The sequence below is a fragment of the Panthera leo genome, chromosome B1 (assembly GCF_018350215.1).
Source record: "Panthera leo isolate Ple1 chromosome B1, P.leo_Ple1_pat1.1, whole genome shotgun sequence".
Lineage (NCBI taxonomy): Eukaryota > Metazoa > Chordata > Mammalia > Carnivora > Felidae > Panthera > Panthera leo.
In genome coordinates, this window is record NC_056682.1 from 58,801,244 (window position 1) to 58,823,904 (window position 22,661).

Here is a 22,661-nt window from a genome sequence, read left to right on the forward strand (position 1 = left end):
CTCTTGATTTCAGCTGAGGTCATTATCTCATAGTTCACGGGTTCTAGCCGCACATCAGGCTCCACACTGACAGTGCAGAACCCGCTTCCAATCCTCTGTGCCCCCCCACCTTCCCCTTTCTCTCCATTCTCACTTGTTCTCTCTCTCAAAAATAAACATTAAAAAACAAAATAAAACCAAAACAGCAACCTTTTAATGAGCTTCTGCTGTGTGCATGCCAATATATTAGGTGTTGTAAGAAGAGAGGATAGGGGCACCTGGGGGGCACAGTCAGTTAAGCGTCCGACTTCAGCCAGGTCACGATCTCGCGGTCCGTGAGTTCGAGCCCCGCGTCAGGCTCTGTGCTGACTGCTCAGAGCCTGGAGCCTGTTTCCGATTCTGTGTCTCCCTCTCTCTCTGACCTTCCCCCGTTCATGCTCTGTCTCTCTCTGTCCCAAAAATAAAAAAAAAATTAAAAAAAAAAAAGTTGAAAAAAAAAAAAAGAAGAGAGGATAAAATAGGGCACCTGGTTGAGCATCCAACTTCTGCTCAGGTCATGATCTCACAGTTCAGCAGTTTAAGCCTTGCATCAGGTTGTCTGGCAGCACAGAGTCTGCTTGAGATCCTCTCTCTCCCCCTTCTCTCTCTGCACCTCCCCACTTCATGCTCGCTCTCTCTCAAAAATAAGCATTAAAAATATTTTTTTAAAAAGAAGAGAGGATAAGATAAACAGCACCTGTGGCTGCCCATGATATACTAATATCCCCTCCTCACAAAAATTTAGAAATAAGGAAAATATGATTGCTCATCAAGAGTTAAAATATGTAGGGGCACCTGGGTGGCTCAGGTGGTTGAGCAGCCAACTCTTAATTTTGGCTCAGGTCATGATCCCAGGGTCATGAGATAGAGCCCCATGGCATGTTCTGCACACACACGCTCTTTCTCTCTCCCTCCAAAAAAAATTTTTTTTAACTTAAAATATGTAATCAATACATAATGAATCATCTCTAAACAAAACCATGCAGACAGAAAAATAAACGATAAAATCAACAAGATTTACTAGGACAATTATACTGGAAAAAAGTACAGCTTAACCTAGGAGGAAAGGAGACTATAAAGAAAAAGACAAGGAAAGTCAAGAAAGCAAACACAGTATAAGCAATACAATTTACTACATAGGTGGGGCCCCTAGCCCAAACCTGAGAAGTCTGGTAAGGCTTTCCAGAGGGAGTGAGTTCTAATGTGAGAACCAAAGTACAAGTAATAATTGGTAAATGGGTAAAGGAAACATCTACAAAGACCTAGAGATATGAGAGCCAGGCACAAGACCAACCCTAACATTTACAAGGCCCAGAGCAAGAGTACAAAGGAAGACTCATTTGCTGTATGACTAAATATTTAAAAGTCATAAACCAAGCTAACAAACTATTAAAGAAGTATGTTCTATCCTCCTACATAGACAAGTACACTTTATAATGACCTGGAAACTTCAGCTCAGTTTTATAAATCTGCAGCCAAACTAGTGACAATTGGAAAACACTGCAAAGCGTGAAGAAAAATTAAAAGCACCCAAATTCCATCACCAAGGGAAAATTCATTATTTTGATGTATTTCCCTCCAAAGTTTGTGTCTACATGTGTATATAATATTTTAAGAGAAAAGACATCACATAATATACATAGATTCTGCCCTTTTAATATAAGCCCTTCCACTCTTATAGCTTATATAATACAACAAATTACCTTATTCAGTTACTCAATGTGTGTTTTACAGCTGGCTTATCTTAAAAGTTCTCAATGTGTAGTCAAGTGTGTTCTATAGACCCAGGAAGATCCCCAAGATCTTTTTCAGGCGGTTTATAAGGTTGAAACATTTTCCTAATAATACATGTATTAATATTTAAATGAAACATTTGTATCATTTTCCTACTGCTAATGTAACAAATTACCACAAACTTTGTGGTTTAAAGCAATACTTTATTCTGTTATAGGTCTGAAAGTCAGAAGTCTAAAATCAAGGATCTGCTGAGCTATGTAGCTTCTGGAGGCACCATTAGTATAGACAATTATTTATGATATTCTGGAATTTTAGAGTATCCTGGGTAGATGGGTTGTATAGAAGGTTCCAGAAGTCATCAACATGTGTGCGTGTGTGTGCACCTGTGTGTGTATTTACTTTTAATTATTTATTTTGTTGAGGGTTTCGTATACATTAGATAACAATGATTTTAGAATTATCTTTTGGAATTGTAACAGAGCTATTTATTTATTTACATTCAGCTAGTCTTCCTTCAGAAACTGAAGGACCTAAACAAAGCCTAAGACTGAACAGAAAGCACTAGAATGCCTCTTAATGAAAAGTGGAGGTTGGGCATCTTTTCTGAAAATATTTTGTACCTGCCCCAGAAGATTAAGCCCAATATACAATATATCCAAAGGAAAAGAAAACAGAAGAAAACAGAAATAGCTACCATACGCTGAGTTCTTACCATGAGCTACTTACTATGCTAACGATCCTATATACATTATTTATGTGCTAAGGTTTCCACATACACTTAGTTCTCAGAGCAATCATTTAGTGAGTACTACTGTTCTTCAAAGAGGGAAAAACAAAGGCATAGAGAGGCTAAGTGACTTGCAGAGACAGTAACTGGCAGAGCCAGGATGTAAATTCAGGTCTACAACTTAAAAGTCACTGAACATAACAGATTTTTATTCAACACGTATGCCAGAACATCAGTACTCTCCAGTGATTAAGTATTTTTTTGGTATACTAAAAAGTCATGAAAGAATATTTAATAACCAACTGCTTGTCAACTTCCATGCTGCCCAGATACTGAGCAGACACAGAAATAAGCTCTTCCCTCTGACATCTGCCCTAGCCCCTGAGAATAGATCATGGCTTCCACCTCTTGTAGGATGTTCCCCCTCCAACCACTGTTAACAGGACCATGCTAGCTATGCTGAAAGAAAGGATATCACTACCTTACCAAAGGACATTCACTGTCTCAGAACATAATACCTTTTCTTAATGCTGAGACTTCATGTATTATCTCTCCTTCTAGAACACTCTATGCAATTCTAAAGGGGTGTCAAAATAATATCCTTTTTCTTTGAAGTGTAACATCTAAAATCTGTACCACCCAATTTAACACTTAGTTGCTATCAACTGTTGTTCCATATCTGGTACCTTCAACTAGACTAACCTCGAGGGCAGAATCTACATGGAAAACAACAATGACTGCTTACCCTAGAATACTCCAATTTCAATGTTTTTATTTATTTATTATTTTTTTGAGACAGAGAGACAGAGTATGAGCAGGGGAGGGGCAGAGAGAGAGGGAGACACAGAATCCGAAGCGGGCTCCAGGCTCTGAGCTGTCAGCACAGAGCCTGACGCGGGGCTCAAACCCATGGACCGTGAGATCATGACCTGAGCTGAAGTCGGAGGCTTAACCGACTGAGCCACCCAGGCGCCCCAGTTTCTTCCTTGCTAACAAAATTTTTATTTTGTTTGGTTGGCAATGTGTCTACTTCCAAGGAACAAATTATGATTGCTCACACCAGTCAGTAATCCCATTCCTCTTCATCAGTGATCGGTCTATATGTATTGGCATATGAGCCAATTGTAGCCAGTGATATAAGAAGTCTACTGATAGAGATCTAGGAACGTTATCTTCTCTAATAAAAAATAGAACATGGGGCATCTGGGTGGCTCAGTCAGTTAAGCGTCCGACTTTGGCTCAGGTCATGATCTCACAGTTCGTGGGTTCGAGCCCCGCATAGGGCTCTGTGCTGACAGTTCAGAGCCTGGTGCGTACTTCAGATTCTGTGTCTCCCTCTCTCTCTGCACCTACCCCGCTCTACCCTCCTTCCCTCCCTCTCTCTTTCTCTCAAATAATAAACATTAAAAAAAAATTTTTTTTAAATCTTTTTTTATACCCTCACCCCTTCCTTCTTACTTGGTACTCTCTTCTATTGAAAACTACAAATAAAGACACCATCAATACTTGATGATAATGTGGAAAGATGGAAAGAGTTAGGTCCTCCTAGGTCATTTTACTTCCCTGAGTTAATCTTCTATCCCACATAAAGGGGCCAAAAAGCTACTTAAACGTAGAAAAATGGGTATGCTATTAAATTTTACCTGATTTTCCAAATTACAAATATAGGTGTTTATCTGGCCTATAACTCCATAATTAAAATTAGGAAAAAACGCATTAGTGATGAAGACAGCAAATGATAAATAATAACAAAATACTGTATTTACTTAAAAAAAAAAAAAATCAAAGAACACCCAAAACAGCCAGAAAGCATACAGGTGCCAAAATTCTGGGAAAAAAAGTGAAAAAGGTAAACCCAACAGTCTCAACCACTTTTTGCTCTTGAGCCATTTCCTGATTTATAAGTATAGAGACTCAGAACTCCAACAGAAAATGAAAGTGAGGAGCTCTTGCCAGTCTTATGGGGTCAAGTAGACAAAATAGACAAAATTTGAAGTTCAGATTCACCAACGTGGCCTTGAACGTTCCAATATCCTGGAGAAAAGAGTCAGAACAGATCATTCTATAATACTTTTCCCCAAAAATATTTTTGTTCCTAGATTTTGTAAGCAAGAGGCTGAGAATCTAAATAAAAAGTGGTTAAGAAACTAAAACAATTAGCCAAGCTGTCAGTAGTCTTAAAATGCCAGGGAGATAAAAACTAAATTTCAGCACCCACCAAAGAGAAGGAGTCTTGTAAACACACCAAGCTTTCCACTAAAATCCTCAAGGGCTATGCCCTAAAAATAAAGTAAGTCAAAATACAGACTAACTCACAAAAAGTCTGAAACCACACTGCTAATTCTCTTGATCTTTGATGAGATCAATGTAATTTGCTCCTAGTCTACCTGTGTGCCCAGAAAAAAATTAATTACACTATGGTGAAGATATCACCAGCATCTATAATTTTATGTATACAATATCTAGCATTCAATCAAAAATTACAAAGCACACCTGAAGCTAGAGCCAAAAGACTAGAAAAACAAGGGAAAAAACTGGCAATATAAACAGACCCAAAGGTCTGTGTAGAATATTCAGATATGGACTTTAAACAAATGATTAATATGTTCCAAAAGAGAAGAGAATTTTTCCCAGAGTACAGAAATCTATAAAAACTAATCTAATGGAAATGCAGTGATTAAGAAATAACTGATATTCAAAACTTGATAGAAAACAATGAGATACCAACACACACCTGTTACAACAGCTAAAATCTAAACTATTGACAACACCAAATGGAGACATGTATGTGGAGCAACAGGAACTCTCTCATTCACTCCTGGTGGGAATACAAATGGTATAGCCACTTTATTTGTTTTTAATTTATATTTGTTAATGTTTTTATTTTTGAGAGAGAGAGAGAGACAGAGACAGAGACAGAGCATGAGCAGTGGAGGGGCAGAGAAAGAAGGAGACACAGAATCCAAAGCAGCTCCAGGCTCCGAGCTGTCAGCACAGAGCCTGACACGGGGCTTAAACCCACGAACCGCAAGGTCACGATCTGAGTCAAGGTCAGATGCTTAATTGACTGAGCCACTCAGGCGCCCCAGTACAGCCACTTTAAAAGACAGTTTGGCAGTTTCTTACAAAACTAAATATACTCTTACCATATGATCTAGTTATTGTTTTGCTTGTATTTAAAAGAGCTGAAATATCCAAATGAAAAAGAAAAAGAAGATGTAAAGCGAAGAGTATAAAGAGATGCAAGGATCTCAGAGAAAAGATCTAACACATTAAATTGGAGTCCTGAAAGGAGAGGAGAGAGAGAATGGCAGTTACATTTGAGGACACACTGGTCAAAATTATCCAGATTAAAAAAAAAAAAAAAAAAAAAAAAGGGAAAAAGAAAAATCAAGTCACAATTCAGGAGGCTCTAATAACCCCAGCCAGGATAAATACAAAGAAAACCACACTTAAGCAACTTTGGTTAAGCTTCTGAAAGACAAGAAGAAAAGCAACCAAAAGGGGTAAAGAATAAAACTGATAGCTGACCTTTCAAGAGAAATAAAAGAAGGCAAATGATACCAGAATTATATCTCTAAAGTGTTCAAAGAGGCTCAGTCAGTTAAGCTTCCAACTTCGGCTCAGGTCATGATCTCATGGTTCGTGAGTTGGAGCCCTGCATTGGGCTCTGTGCTGACAGCTCAGAATCTGGAGCCTCCTTCAGATTCTGTGTCTCCCTCTCTCCCTGCCCTTCCGTCACTCACGCTCTGTCTCCCTCTGTCTCTCAAAAATAAATAAACATTAAACATTTTAAGTGTTCAACTTAACATTAACATTTAAGCATTTTAAGTGTTCACTTAACACTTAAGCATTTTAAGTGTTCAAAGAAAATGACTATACATCTGGAAATATATAACTACAAATATATCTTTTTAAAAAAATTTTTAACGTTTTATTTTATTATTGAGAGACAGAGGGAGACAGAGCATGAGCATGGGAGGGGCAGAGAGACGGGGAGACACAGAATCTGAAACAGGCTCCAGGCTCTGAGCCGTCAGCACAAGAGTCCAATGCAGGGCTCGAACTCACAAACCGCAAGATCATGACCTGAGCTGAAGTCGGACGCTTAACCGACTGAGCCACCCAGGAGCCCCGAACCACAAATATATCTTACAAAAATAAAGAGGAAACAAAAACTTTTGAAACACTGAGTAAATTTATCGCTAGGTTAGTAATGAAAGGAAATATCAATGAGAGTTTTTCAGGAAGAAAGATAACTAACCCAGACAGATATATGAAATTACAGTATAAAATGAAGAGCAATAGAAAAAGTGAAGACGTAGCTAAATCTAAGTAGATACTGACATAAAACAATAATAACGTCTTGTGAAGTTTAAAATATACGAAGTGGGGGCGCCTGGGTGGCTCACTCGGTTAAGCATCCAACTGAGGCCCAGGTCATGATCTCGTGGTATGTGAGTTCCAGCCCCGCGTTGGGCTCTGTGCTGACAGCTCAGAGCCTGGAGCCTGCTTCGGCTTCTGTGTCTCCCTCTCTTTCTGCCCCTCCCCCTCTCATACTCTGTCTGTCTCTCTCAAAAATAAATAAACATTAAAAAAATTGTTTTAAATAAAACAAAATATATGAAGAGGGGTGCCTGGGTGGCTCAGTCGGTTGAATGTCTGACTCTTGATTTCGGCTCTGTCACGATCTCGCAGTTCAGTTACTGGGTTTGAACCCCATGCCGGCTCTGCACTAACAGCACACAGCCTGCTTGGGACTCTCTCTCTCTCTCTCTCTCTCCGCCCCTTCCCTGCTTGTTCTCTCAAAAATAAGTAAACAGAAAACAAATAAATAAAATATATGAAGAATTAAAATAGACAACAACAGAACAAAAAGTGGGAGGAGGATAAAATGAGGTAAAATACCCTAAGGTCCTTGCATTTTCCACAAAGTGATAAAAGTACTAATTTATAGAACTAAAAAGTCAAGAGTGCATGTTATAATCTCTAGAGTAATGCACCAAACAATAATAAGACAGCATGTAACTAACAAAGTACTGCGAGGAACAGAAAGAAATAGAGAAAAAAGAACAACTATGACAAACAGAAAACAATAAAGACAACAGATTTGAACTCAAATATATCAGTGATTACATTAAATATGAGTAAACTATATGGACCACAAGTCAATAAAAGACCAATATGAAAAACAAAACTCATATATAAGCTGAGTTTTGGCATAAGAAGAGACAAGAATTTCAATGTAACGGAGTATAAAGTTCAAAAACAGACCTACAGAAACATACCCACTTGATACAGATGTCACTGCAGTATACAGGAGAATGGAAGGTTTTTTCAATAAATGGTGCTGGATCAACTACTCATCCATATGGAAAAAATGAATCTAAACCTTTAACTTACATCATACATAAAAGTTAGTTGCAAGGTACATTATAAATCTAAATGTGAAAGACAGAAAAAAAATAAAACTTCTAGAAGAATATCAGAGAATATATTCATGATCTTGAGGTATGGGAAGAGATTACAAAATAGATTACAAAAAGGACAAAGAATAAAGGAAAAGATTAACTGGATTTCTTTAGAATTGATGGCATCTTCATCAAAAGATTCCATTAAGAATGTGAAAAGGCAGGGGCGCCTGGGTGGCTTGGTCGGTTAAGCATCCGACTTCGGCTCAGGTCCTGATCTCGCGGTCCGTGAGTTCGAGCCCTGCGTCGGACTCTGTGCTGACAGCTCAGAGCCTGGACCCTGTTTCAGATTCTGTGTCTCCCTCTTTCTCTGCCCCTCCCCTGCTCATGCTCTGTCTCTCTCTGTCTCAAAAATAAATAAACATTAAAAAAAAAAAATGTGAAAAGGCATACCAGAATGAGAGAGGACATTTGCAAGATATATATGTGATAAAGGACTTTTTTTTTTTTAATTTTTTTTTTAACGTTTATTTATTTTTGAGACAGGGAGAGACAGCATGAGTGGGGGAGGGTCAGAGAGAGAGGGAGACACAGAATCCGAAACAGACTCCAGGCTCTGAGCTGTCAGCACAGAGCCCAACGCGGGGCTCGAACTCACGGACCGCGAGATCATGACCTGAGCCGAAGTCGGATGCCCAACCAACTGAGCCACCCAGGCGCCCCGCTGATAAAGGACTTTTAATCAGAATGCATAAAGCATTCATAAAATGGGCAAAAATATCAAACTGGCACTTTAAAAGAGGCAGTCTAAAAAACCAATAAACATGCAAAAACGTATTTAACTCATAAGCCTTCAGGGGCGCCTGGGTGGCTCAGTCGGTTGAGCATCCGACTTTGGCTCAGGTCATGGTCTCACAGTTGGTGAGCTCGAGCCCTGTGTCGGGCTCTCTGCTGACAGCTTGGAGCCTGGAGCCTGGAGCCTGCTTTGGATTCTGCATCTCTCTCTCTCTCTCTCTGCCCCTCCCCTGCTCGTGCTCTCTTTCTCTCTCAAAAATAAATAAATAGGGGCGCCTGGGTGGCTCAGTCGGTTAAGCATCCGACTTCAGCTCAGGTCACGATCTCGCAGTCCGTGAGTTCAAGCTCTGCATCGGGCTCTGTGCTGACCACTCAGAGCCTGGAGCCTGTTTCGGATTCTGTGTCCCCCTCTCTCTGACCCTCCCCCGTTCATGCTCTGTCTCTCTCTGTCTCAAAAATAAATAAATGTTAAATAAATAAATAAAATTAAAAATTTTTTTTAATTTTTTTAAATAAAAAAATAAAAAAATAAACAAACTCAAAAGCCTTCAGATAAATGTAAAATAAGACCAAAATGTGAGAATACTGCACCCACACTAGAATAGCCAATTTTCTTTTTTAACTGAGAATATCAAGTATTGGTGAAAATGTGGAACAACTAGAACTTTCACACACTGCTGGTAGAATGAATATGCTACAACTACTTCGGAACCACCTTTCACAGTATCTAGTAATACTGAAATCCACATACTCTGTCAACTAAGAGTTCCATTCCAAGGTATAAATCCCAGAGAACTGTATATATAATGTGCACTAAAATACAGGTATATGAACATTCATAAAAGCATTATTACTGAGAGCCAAAATCTGTAAGAAAAAAAACCCTTAAATGTCCACCAACAATATATGATGAACAGAACAAATTGCAGCATGTGTACACAATGATACTATGTGGCACTGAAAATAATCAATTACTGCTATATTCAGCAACATAGATGAATCTCAAAACATAAATTAATGACACCAGACACAAGAGTATAAACAGTATAATTCCATTTATATAAATTTAAATACCTGTAAAACTAATAGATACAAGTCAAAATAATAGTCACCTATGAAACTGGAAGGAGGAACAAGGGAGAATTCTGAAGTGGTAATGTTTTATTTATTTTATTTATTTTGTTTGAGAGAGAGAGAGAGAATGCAAGCAGAGGAGAGGAACAGAGGGAGAGAGAATATCTCAAGCAGACTCTGTGCTCAGCACAGAGCCCGACCCAGGGCTCAATCCCACAACCCTGGGATCATGACCTGAGCCGAAATTAAGAGTCAGCCACTTAACAGACTGAGCCACCCAGGCCTCAGTTATGTTTTATTTTTTAATGAGGGATAGTTATATGTGTATTCACTTTGTAAAATCTCCACGCTTATAATCTGATGATTGTTGTAATGGTTAATTTTATATGTCAACTTCACAGAGCTAAGGGATGCCTAGATAGCTGGTAAAACATTATTTTTATGTGCGCCTGTGAGAGTCTTTCCAGAAGAGATTAGTGTTTGATCCAGTAGACTTAAAAAAGGTACCCTACAATCCAAGTGGGCATCATGCAATCAGTTGAGAATGTGAATAGAACAAAAAGGCAGAGGAAAGGTGATATTGCTCATTGCTTGACATGGGACATCTATCTTCCACCTTTGGACATTAACACTTCTGGATGTGGGGCCTTGGCACACACCATTGGCTACCCTGGTTCTCAGGCCTCTGGGTTTAGACTAGAAATACACCAGCTTTCCTGGGCTCCCAATTTGCAGATGACAGATTGTAGAACTCAGCCTCCACAAACATGAGAGGCAATCCTTCATAATAAATCGCTTTCTGGGTATCTATCCTATTACGTTCTATTTGTCTGAGGATTCCAATTACAGTTGTATACATCTCCATATTATGTTACATTTAAATTTTTAAGTTTACCCATATACAAGGTTTTCTTTTGGGGATAATGAAAATGTTTTGGAACTAGATAAAAGTGGTAATTGCACAACACTGCAAATGTGTTAAATGCCAATGAACTGAATACTTTTTTTAAGTTTATTTATTTGAAAGAGAGAGAGAGTGTGCAAGCAGGGGGAGGACAGAGAGAGAAGAGAGAAAGAATCCCACGCAGGCTCCACACTCTCAGCTTGGAGCCAGACATAGTGCTTGAACTCACAAACTGAGATCATGACGTGAGCTGAAACCAAGCATCGGACACTTAAATGAGCCATCCATCCGCCTCTGAAAGCTTTAAAATGGTTACGTTATATGAACGAACTCAATTAAAAAATAAAAAAAGCTACCCAAAAACTCAACCTCAATAAAATAATGTATATATTTATTAGTGGACATTACTACAAACATTAAAAGTTACAATGACAAACTTACCAACTGCTGTGTCACCATCTAACAAATTGTCATCTTCAGAAGTTTGAAAGTCCATAATAACACCTACTCCATCTAAAAGCTCCTCATCACTACTTGCACTTGTTATACTGTTGTAGCTGTTTCTATAGTATCCTCTATGGAACAGCTGCTCAGACTCCATTTAGCTCTCTGATTATCTGAAAAAAGAGGAAAAAGTAGTTGTAACATTTTCCCAGCGTATTATAAAAATCACCTAGTTTAACATAACAAAAAGAAACTTCTGATCTCTGTATTAAAAAAATACTAAGTTCATTCACTGTAACAATAGCTCACTCTACTAAGTCTTTTGGGATGATTTATTAATTCTATTCTCACTATGCAGCTACAAAAAAGAACAAAGAATTTCTTCATGTAGTGATACAAAACAAACCGCAAGATCAGTTGTTAAGTTAAAAAATTACAAAGAAGTGTTTTAGGTATACCACAATATATATGGGGGGGGGCAGTTATCCAAAAAAAGCAGGGGAGAGGGTATGGGGAAGAGGAAGAAAAACAGTACATAATGGCTTGTGTAAATACAGATGATCACTGGAGCGATTTCCAAGAAAAGTTGCCTACAGGAGAAAGGAACAAAATGGCTAAAGTACCAGGTCTAAAAGGCAAATTCTTTGTCTCTTTTGAGTATTTTACTAAATCCAAATACTAATTTTAAAATGGTGTAATTTGGGGCACCTGGGTGGCTCAGTCAGTTAAGCGTCTGACCTTGGCTCAGGTCACGATCTCATGGTTCATGAGTCTGAGCCCTGCATCAGGCTCTCTGCTGTCAGCACAAAGCCCTGTTTGGATCCTCTGTCCCCCTTGCTCTCTGCCCCTTTCCCGCTCATGCTGATGAATACCTGTGCACTCTCTTGCTCTCAAAAAAAAATAAATAAAAATTAAAATTAAAATTAAAAAAAAATGCTGTAATTGTTTTTAATGTTTATTTTGAGAGAGACAGACAGAGTGTGAGTGGGGAAGGGACAGAGAGAGAGGGAAATACAGAATCTGAAACAGGCTCCAGGCTCTGAGCTGTCAGCACAGAGACCAATGCAGGGCTCGAACTCATGAACCATGAGATCACGACCTGAGCCAAAGTCCGATGCTTAACTGACTGAGCCACCCAGGTGCCCCTAAAATGCTGTAATTTAAATTTTTTTAATATTAATTTCATTCTCCTTTCATTATTTTATTTTTTAATGTTTTTATTTTTAGTTTTCGGGAGAGAGAGACACACAGTGTAAGTGGGTTAGGGGCAGACAGAGGAAATACGGAATCTGAAGCCCGTTCCAGGCTCTGAGCCGTCAGCCAGAGACCAATGTGGGGCTTGAACTCGTGAACTGCAAGATCATGACCTTAGCTGAAGTCATCCACTCAACCAACTGAGCCATCCAGGCACCCCCTCCTTTCATCATTTTCAAATTTAAATCACAATTTTCATTTTTTCAAAGCAGATAATACTAAACATACTTATGTTTTCATTGTTCTTACTCTAAAAACAGTATTGCTCTTAAATTGTTTGATTTTTAAAATACATCTACTTACTTGCTCAATATCTAAATGGAGAGTGCAAAACATTACCAATAAACTTGAAAGGATCATGTGTGGGACTTGAATGATACAGTCATAAAAGCAGTCAAACCAGTAAGCCTTGTAAAACAAGAATTTAATAGGTATGTCATAATAAGTACATATGAAAATAAAAGATAATGGCACTAAGCATACTCCAATCCTAGTGCCGAATTCTTTCTTTTTTTAGGTAGGCTCCAAGAGTCACATGCTCTACTAAATGAGCCAGCCAGGTGCCCCTTTAGTGTTGAATTTTAATACTGAAGACTTGAAGTGTTTTAAGACAATCTCTTGTCCTCAGTAAACCGTCCTTCTGCACAGGGAAAAATAAACTCAGAGTTATAACAATTAAAATTATTTGTAGAGATTGTACACTTCTTTTGAGAAAAATAAAACATTGCTAAAAAACTATTTTTAACAGATTTATAAGTTTCCTAACTTCAAGACTACTTTAGAGAAGGTGAAGTTTTGAGAACTCAAGAGCATGTCTCTATTCTCAGCATCTGGCATAATCATTGGTACATAATATATAAATAATAAATATAAAATGTCAAATTGTTTATTCAGTCAATGAGGTAAAAAAGGTAAAAAACTGAAATGTATTCAGTTTTCAATAAACAAATGCTCTCTACAACAGTACTAATCTGGCCCTGGGAGAATAACCAAAGATTTAGCACATGGATTACAAAGAAAACTTGCATAGTTATTGCTTTGCAACTTCATTAATGTTTTATAGTTACCTCTACCAAAGACAGCCTGTTATAACTTACTGAGATTTGTGTGTACTAATTAAAGCAAGAGTTTTATATCTAAGGTAAATGTTAGAATAGTTTGAAAATAACTATTCATGCGAAGAACTTTGCAGGGTCCATAAGGCAATCAAATTAAATATTGTGGCTCTTGAGTAAATAGCCAAAAGCCTTTTAAAAAAATAAGCATGAATCATTTTAATTTTGATGTATCAAAGCCTGTATGCTAAGATTTTGGAATGAATACAAACATTCTGTTCATCACTTTACCTCATGATCAGACTAGAAGGGCTTAAGACATGTGATAACACACGTCAATGAATGTTAGTTAGAGGCTACATATCACCTCCCTCACCTGTGCATGTGAGCACACTTTCTCACAAATAAACATTAAAAAAAACAACTTTTTTTAAAGTTTATTTATCTTGAGAGAGAAAGAGACAGTGCTAGTAGGGGAGGGGCAGAGGGAAAGGGAGAAAAAGAATCCCAAGCAGGCTCCGTGCTGCCAGCACAGAGCCTGACATACAGCTCAAACCCACAAAACCATGAGATCATGACCTAAGCTGAAACCAAGAGCCACATGCTTAACCAGCTGAGTCACCCAGGCACCCTCCCCCCACCCCTCAAAAAAACCTCTTAAACAGTTTATTAGATGTTCAGCATTAACCTTAACATGACAAAAATTAACTTGTTTATACTTGTATTAAATATAATCACCCTAAAGGTTAGGTACTATTATTTTCCTCATTTAACAGATGAGGAAACTGAGGCACAGAGTTTAAATAACTTACCCAAAGTCATGCAACTAATAAGGAAAGCCTCTCTGACCTACTTACTACCTGGGCAAATCTCCCTAAACTAGGTCAAATTTTCACTGTTAGCTCTTAATTCTCTCCTTTATATCATTTACTACAGTTGTAATATTATACGTATTTACATGATTATTTAATGTCTGTCTTCCCAACTAGAATATATTGTGAGATCTGGCACAGTGTCCATTTCTGTTCAATATTCCATAATCGATGGTCATTAGCATAGTACCTAACACATATTAAGTGTTCAGTATTTTTTTATTCAACTTTTTGAAATAATTCTGATTTCACATGCAGTTGTAAAATATCATACAGAGATATCTTGTGTACCCTTTACTCAGCTTCTGCTAATGGTAACATCTTGCAAAACTACAGAAAATCACAACCCAAATACTGACATTGATGGTACAATCAAGATACAGAACATGTTGGGGCACCTAGATGGCTTAATCAGATGGGCGCCCAACTCTTGATTTTGGATCAGGTCATGATCTCAGTATAATTCTCTAGAGATTCATCTAGGTTGCTCTATGTATCAATAGTTCTTTCCTTTTGATTGCTGAGTAGTAGTCCATGGTATGGATGTACCATAACCTAACCATTCACCCATTGAAGAATATCTGGTTTTCTAGGTTTTGGGTATTATGAATAAAGCTGCTATAAATATCCATGTACAGGTTTTTGTATGCAGTCAAGTCTTCATTTCTCTGGGATAAAACTCAAGGAGTGCATTAATTGGGTCATATGGTAATTGCATGTTTAGTTTTTTAAGGAACTGTCAGTTTTACATTCCCACCAACAATAAATACATGGGTGATCCAGTTTCTTCACATCCTTACCCGAACTTCCCGTTGTCACCAATTTTAATTTTAGCCATTCCGATAGGTGTGTAGTGATATCTCACTGCAGTTTGTTTGCATTTCCCTGGTAGCTAATCATGTTGAACATCTTTTTTGTACTTCTTTGCTATCTGCCTATCCTCTTTAGTGGAATGACAGTTCATATATTTTGCCCATATTCTTATTGGATTGCTTTTCTACTGCTGAGTTTTATACTTTAGTGTATTCTAGATACCAGTCCTTTGTCAGATATGTCGTTTGCAAACATTTTCTCACATTCTATAGCTTGACTTTTTTAAGTACTTTTTAAGTACTCTCTATGCCGATGTGGGGCTCAAACTCACAACCCTGAAACCAAGAGTCACATACTCCACTGACTAAGCTAGCTGGGTGCCTGTGATTTTCTTCCTTTTAACAGGGTCTATCACTGAGCAAAATATTTAATTTTGATGAAGTTGAATTCATAAATTTTTCCTTTATTGATTATGCTTTTGGTGTCATCTAAGAAATCTACCCCCCAAAGATTTTCTTCTAAATTTTTTCTTTTTCTTTTTTTTTTTCTGAGAAAGAGAGAGCATGAAAGCAGGGGAGGGACAGGGGGAGAGGGAGAGAGAATTTTAAGCAGGCTCCACACCCGACACAGAGCCTGACTTGGGGCTCAATCTCATGACAGTAAGATCATGACCTGAGCCAAAATCAAGAATCAGATGCTTAACTGACTGTGCCACCCAGGCATCCCTATATTTTTAAAGTTTAACATTTTACATGTAAGTCCATGATCCATTTTGCGTGACTTTTTGTATAAGGTGTTAAGACATAGGTTGAAGTTCCTCGTTTTTTGGGTATTCTTTTCTTTTTTTTTTTTTTTTTTTTTTGTGGATGTTTGCATGCCTACTTGTTCCAGCAGTATTTGCTGAAAAAAGCTATCTTTCACTGATTTGTTTTTATTTTCTTTTGCCTTTGTCAAAAATTAGTCGGGTATATTCGTGTGCATCTATTTCAGAGTTCTGTGTTCTGTTCCACTGATCTATATGTCTATACCTTCAGCAATACCACACAGTCTTGCTTACTCTAGCTCTGAAATAAGCTGGAAATTGGATAGATTAATTTCTCACACTTTATTCTTATTTTTCAAAATTACTTTAGCTATTCTAGTTACTTTACCTTCCATATAAATTTTTTAAAAATTTTTTTACATTTCTTTCTTTTTGAGAAACAGAGTGAGACAAAGCATGAGCGGGGGAGGGGCAGAGAGAGAAGGAGACACAGAATCTGAAACAGGCTCCAGGCTCTGAGCAAGCGGTCAGCACAGAGCCTGATGCGGGGCTCGAACCCATGAACTGTGAGATCATGACCTGAGCCAAAGTCGGACGCTCAACCCACTGAGCCACCCAGGTGCCCCTACCTTTCCATATAAATTTTATAATCTTATCTATATCTACAAAATCTTGATGGGTCAATTAATACTTATGAGTAAATAACAAATACTTCTCTATTTGGATGGTACATCTCTATTTGGATATTATGCAAACTCTAATTCAACGAAACTGAGTATTTGTCCCAAACTTGCTTGTTCTCCTACATTCCCTATCTCAGTTGTCATCTCCCTTGTAGCCAAAATTAGTTTTCAGAGTCACTTGTGAATGTATTTGACAACCATTTACTCAGTACCCATCATGTACCAGGCACAAGACAGGTGCTGGGGTAATGAGTAAAATATGGTCCCTATTCCCAAAGCAGTGAAGGCAAAAGACATACAAATAACTACAGTATGGTATGATAAATATCACAGGAAAGGTATATAGGAGGTATTTGATAACACTGAAAAGGAATAAGCATGCTACCTGGAAAAGTCTTAAAAGTGAACATTTTTTAAATTATTTAAAAGAATTTTTTAACGTTTACTTATTTTTTAAGAGACAGAGAGAGACAGAGCATATGTGGGGGAGGGGCAGAGAGAGAGGGAGATACAGAATCTAAACCAGGCTCCAGGCTCTGAGCTGTCAGCACAGAGCCTGACGTGGTGCTCAAACCCACAAACTGTGAGATCATGACCTGAGCTGAAGTCGGATGCTTCACCGACTGAGCCACCCAGGCATCCTTAAAAGTGAACATTTAATAAAGGGAATGTTTGAGCTGAGTACTTGAAGGATTAGGATGAGTGAACTGGGCTAACTATGAGATGAAAGTCAATACAAGCAAAACAAACAACAAAAAACAAAAAAAAACAAAAAAAATACATGCAAAAACACAGCACCATAATAATAAAACCTGCTTAGGTAGCTTAAATAAGAGGTAAGGGACTGGAGAGTAGCTGGAGAGGTGGACATAGGCCAGATCAGAAAGGGAGGAGTTCAAATGCTGTGCTAAGGAACTTAATTACTCATTTATACACAAGAGAAACCATTAAGAGTTTTAAAAGATAAACCACATGACCAAATACGAATTTTAGCAAGGCAACAGTAGCAGCAGTATGGAAGACAGATTAGAAGAGCAAAAGGCTGAAAGAGGAGTTAGGTAACCCTAATTCCAGTAGAACCCTGAATAATCCTAAATATGAGATACTGAAGGCATAATTAACCTAAGACATCACAATATGGAGTGAAAAGAATTCTGAAAAATATTTAAGAGGATGCGGTAAACAATAAACTGTGGGGAACAGTGAAGAAATCTAAGAGATCTGCTAGGTTTCTGACTTGACTAATTGATTCAAAACAGCTGGAAGAACAAATTTCATTCTTCTACATCTTATGGGACTCAAGATCAGAGTGTTCTTTCCAACTATAGAATTAGATATGTAAGCTTTAAGTCCTATTCAAGGCCAGACTACAATGAGGGGAGTGGCTCCCTTCATTCAGTGCATCAATCTAGCACCCAAACTGCAAACACTAAGTAGTATGCCACCTGAATTGGGGGGTGGGAAGAAGAACTAGGAAGACTGCAAATTCGTGGCTAAGGGACCCACAGCCTGAAGTAGTTACACCAATTTTCCATAGCTCCCAGTCAAGTTTTACCTCTCTCAGAAAGGAGACTGGGTAGAGCTAAGGATCATGGCTAAGTTTCAAAGGTGTATCAGTCAGCTACCTGGCTGGCTAGTAAGCTAAATAGAAAAGTAGGTACACTATCACTGAAAAAAGAAATGAAAATCCCAAATATTAGCAACTAGAGAGATGGGCAAAAGTTTCACAAGCATAATAGCAGAGGTAAAACGCTGACTGATGTAGCCATTTGTGTGTAAGGAGCATTTTCATATAAATACTTTAAGCATCTCATATAAATATCATAACTGTATAAATATTTTAACTGTATTTTTAAGTACTGGTCAAAAATCAAAATGTGACAATGAATTTCAATATAATCACTCATTCATTTACTAATGTTTACAGAATACCTACTAATGTATCAGACATTGTAAAAAAAAAATAGACAATTTTTATTGATTAATGGCATATTTGTATAGGCCTTACAGCTTTCAGTAAAGTTCAGCATAAATTGCATTATACACTGTCCTTGAAAGCAATGCTGAAATACTTTCCTATAAAGTAATATATACAATAAAAGGCAATATATGACAGATATCACAGAAAACAGCGGTAGTGTTATAAGAGCTTGGAAAAAAGAGCTCATCTCAGTGTAACTGAGGTGAGAAGCCTCCTTTGGAAGAGACACAACTGAGTTCAACCTTAAAAGATAAGTGGGATTTTATGGGGCAGAGATGGGAGAAGAAGTTAACTGAAGCAAAACTACTGACATGAATCATGCTATGGAGCCAAAAAGGCAACTAAAATATTTGAAGATGAGTATGTATACAGAATACAAGTCCAGTAAAAGATTTCATGGTCAAATAAGTTTGGGTAATAAAGCATACCCCATTCTAGAATTGTAATGGCTAACAGCATATGGCTCTTGAGAAAACCTGGAGTAAACACTAAATCTGTGAAAAGCTTCTCAAATTTATTTTACCAAAGAATGACCCCTCCGCCCCATATAACATCATAAAACTTACTTATGAAGTAAGTTCTTAAAACATCACAGAATTTATTCTGATACGTATTGTTACCACATACAAGATATGACAACAATGAAACTGATTTCTCCCCAAAGCAATATTACTTGCTATTTTCTCTACTATTAAGTTAGCTGCATGTCCAAACTGCTGTGCTTGCATTTTTCTTCAAAAGAAGTATTAAATGAATAACCTGCTAAAGGAAGTAGACACTCTGAAGTTTCCTAGATTCATAAAAATTTTTAGTCATTCAAAAGTTAAATACTAGATGATTTTAAAAGTAAAAACACAAATATAAGGCTTAGACTATAAGAAAAAAAGAAAGGTAAACAATAATCCAACAAAAAGATGCTGTGGAAGACTAAATAATTTTCATGATTTTACAGGACAGAAACTGTTCAACTACTCAAAAGGGCAAAAAATATTAACTGGCTGCAGTCAAAGTTGCAGATCAAATCTCTCTGTATTTCAGCAATACAAATGGGCAGTTTCTCAACATGTGTTGGTCCTACATTTTGTACTTTAACTGAAGAACATTCATTTTTAAAAATCAAAATAAATCATAGCTACAATATATATACACATGTGAATGTGCATATGAAAAACACACAAAAAGTTCATTATAATAGAATGAAAGTTTCAAAAATTTATTTCCCAGAGTTTCTGTAATTTCACATTACTTTTTTTTTTTTTAACGTTTATTTATTTTTGAGAGAGAGAGAGAGAGAGAGAGAGAGAGAGAGCATGAATGGGGGAGGGTCAGAGAGAGAGGGAGACACAGAATCTGAAACAGGCTCCAGGCTCTGAGCTGTCAGCACAGAGCCTGACGCGGGGCTCGAACTCACGGACCGCGAGATCATGACCTGAGCCGAAGTCGGACGCTTAACCGACTGAGCCACCCAGGCGCCCCTCACATTACTTTTATAATTGAAAAATAAATGAACCTATAGTGCCGTATCTCTCATCCTAACTTTTCTTCTGGCATTTTGACTAGTCTTACCTGAAATACAGTACAGCCATTGAGAGCAAGAGCTCTGAAATCATGCCAGTTGTGACACTTAACTGAGACCTTGGGCAAGTTAAATAACTGTTCTATTCCTCAGTTTCCATTATCTGTATAATGGAAAAACAAAGTACCTACTTCATGGGGTTGGTGTCATAATTGAGATAATCCACAAAAAAACACTTAGGAATGAATCTGAACCACAGAATTCACTCAATAAATATTAACACTTGTTATATCATATTATATGTTTTAGATCACTGCTGTCAAGTCTGACTAGAAACTTAGATGAAGGTTCTACAAAGCAGTGAGAGTGGCCAAATGCCACAGGATACTGCTTTGATATCTGACCCACCACAGAGATCAAATCTGGCTTCGTGAGTGGTCTGAAAATTATTACCAACATGTCACACGACAGGAAACTGAAAGCCTATCGCCAACATGACCTGGAAAACAGCCAATTTATTAATATAAAACCATAACCTCAGCAATTCTGTTCCCCTGAACTGTATATACCCATTACCAAGTTGGATTTTTTCATTTGTAATGAACTTTGTATGACTGAAATCACATGCTTAAAACACAATTTCCAAGATGTAAGTACTATACATTTCTATTGATCTCTTAAAATAATTTGACCCAATTTCCAAGCAAACAATCAGTCTTCGAAGAATATGGGAAGTAGGGTGTGGGAGGGGGATGCCATGGATTCTGCCAACAGTGACTGCTCGTATCAACCAGAGGTCATTAAAACATACTCGGTCTGCCAAATATCTGTAGGTCACACACCTGGTTTTTAAGTCATACTATGTAGCAACAGTCAGCAGCAGCACCTTTTAAGACGAAAATCAACAATACATACACTAGCATTTTAACTCCTATGTGTACTCTCGAGCTACACAGTATTTTCTAGTGACTCACAAAGGCATGTAAAATTGACTGACATCAGTTAGATTATTTTCATACCAACCTCAAGAAAAGAATCTTGTAAATTAAACTGTTTAGAGATGAAAAGCAAAGCATTTCTGAAAAGATTCAACAATCAATGACAAAAGCCACAATGATGCTGCAATAACTAAATCGCATGGCTCAAAAAAGTTTATAGTATAGTCTGCAGAACTGAAGTTTTGAATTACCAAAAAAAGAAAAGGGTGATTCAATTCTCATAAACAAGGGCTTTTTTTTTATCCAAAAGAAACAGAAATCTCACAAATCTTAAACGTAAGCATAATGTATAGGTAATTTTCTATGTGCTCTAGTTTAACGTGCTATACAAATAAAGTGTATATTATATGCAAAATTGAGATTCTAAGGTAGTTTCTGATCCAAGTTTAATATCAAAACACAAATGTTATATATACACACAAACTATGTCTTGATATACACATAAATTTAGACCAAAGATAGAAAAACTGAGTATTAACTTTAAATTTGGGCAATTTTAGAGCAAGCAAAACGCAATCTCTGAGTTCAATATTAATCTTTTCCTGGAACCTACTTCCACTCTATTCAAAGGTCCTTCGACGGTTCCCAAAGGAAACCGGCGAAATCTTATAGAATGTTCGAGGGAATATACCTAATCAGGGAAGGTTTAACATCATGTAGGGTTCTGTTAAAAGATAAACCAAGATGAGAGCCCTGGCATCACAGTTGACCCAAAATCCGTGAACATAACAGCTAACAAATCTTCACTCATACAATGCAACTCACCTTGCAGCTCAGAGGCATAGCAAAATCGGTGGCTGTTTTTTGCGCTGCCTTTGGATTCTGCATCTGTTTCAAACCTAAAAACCTAGCTACCCTGGGAGCTCCACCTGAAGAAAGCTTCACACACAACGAAAACTATTGCGATTTAAAAGATACCTTGGGTTTTCTACCGAAGAGGTTACGAAAATTTTGCCGGGTAGGACCTTTTTTTTGTCCTCTCCAAACACGGGAGCAGCATTAAGTTAAATCCGCTTCCTTTGGAGGGCCCTAAAGTCAATTGCTTCCACCTAAAATTAAAAATAAAAATCTCCAACCTCACTTCCCTCTTAAAAGACTAAAACTGAATCCATGTTCCAACTCGCAAATGAAGTAGAATGCCTTTCAGCCCACCACACCCTCCTGCCTCATTACGCAGCCCAACTCCCCGGCCGCAGGCGAACTGGCACTGTAAAAAGGAGCTGGGGTTCCGGACCACACCGGCCCCAAGCCACGGAAGGGGAAGGGAAACAGCAGGAGTCAGGAGCCCGACAGGTGCGTCTACGCGTGACGTCACCGCGTTGACGTGAACGGCCGCTCAGCGTCCGGCCGCCGAATACCTCCTCCACCGGCCGCGGTTGGAGGCGCGTCGGCACCCATTGGGCAATGTGGAAACGGTGGGCGGGCCGAAGCAGGGGCGGCAGGAGGAGGAGCAAAGCGAGCTAGCCAGCCCTGAGGGGCCGCGCTGGGTGTGAAACCCTTCCCTGGCGATTAGCTCACGTCACTCACGCTTTGCTATTTGCCCCTCTGGTGACCTCGCGAAAGGACAGGAGGTGGCCGCCTTGGGGGAAGCATTCTCAGAAGGCCGCAGGCGCGCG

At 38.2% G+C, this 22,661-nt stretch overlaps 1 protein-coding gene across 5 annotated transcripts in view; it reads right to left on the reverse strand.

The window, feature by feature from the left end:
• The window catches only part of CLCN3 (chloride voltage-gated channel 3), a 95,290-nt gene extending 72,629 nt beyond the window's left edge, over positions 1-22,661 (reverse strand). The window contains exons 1-2 of one of the 5 annotated variants that reach the window (XM_042935096.1): positions 22,573-22,661; positions 11,108-11,283 (exon numbers count right to left, since the gene is read on the reverse strand). In XM_042935096.1, the coding sequence (XP_042791030.1) occupies positions 11,108-11,267 (160 nt within the window). In that variant the 5' untranslated portion in view covers positions 11,268-11,283; positions 22,573-22,661. Of the gene's footprint in view, positions 1-11,107; positions 11,284-21,810; positions 22,340-22,572 lie in introns of those variants that run through there. The other 4 variants (XM_042935094.1, XM_042935098.1, XM_042935105.1 and 1 more) reach the window with 4 other exon arrangements.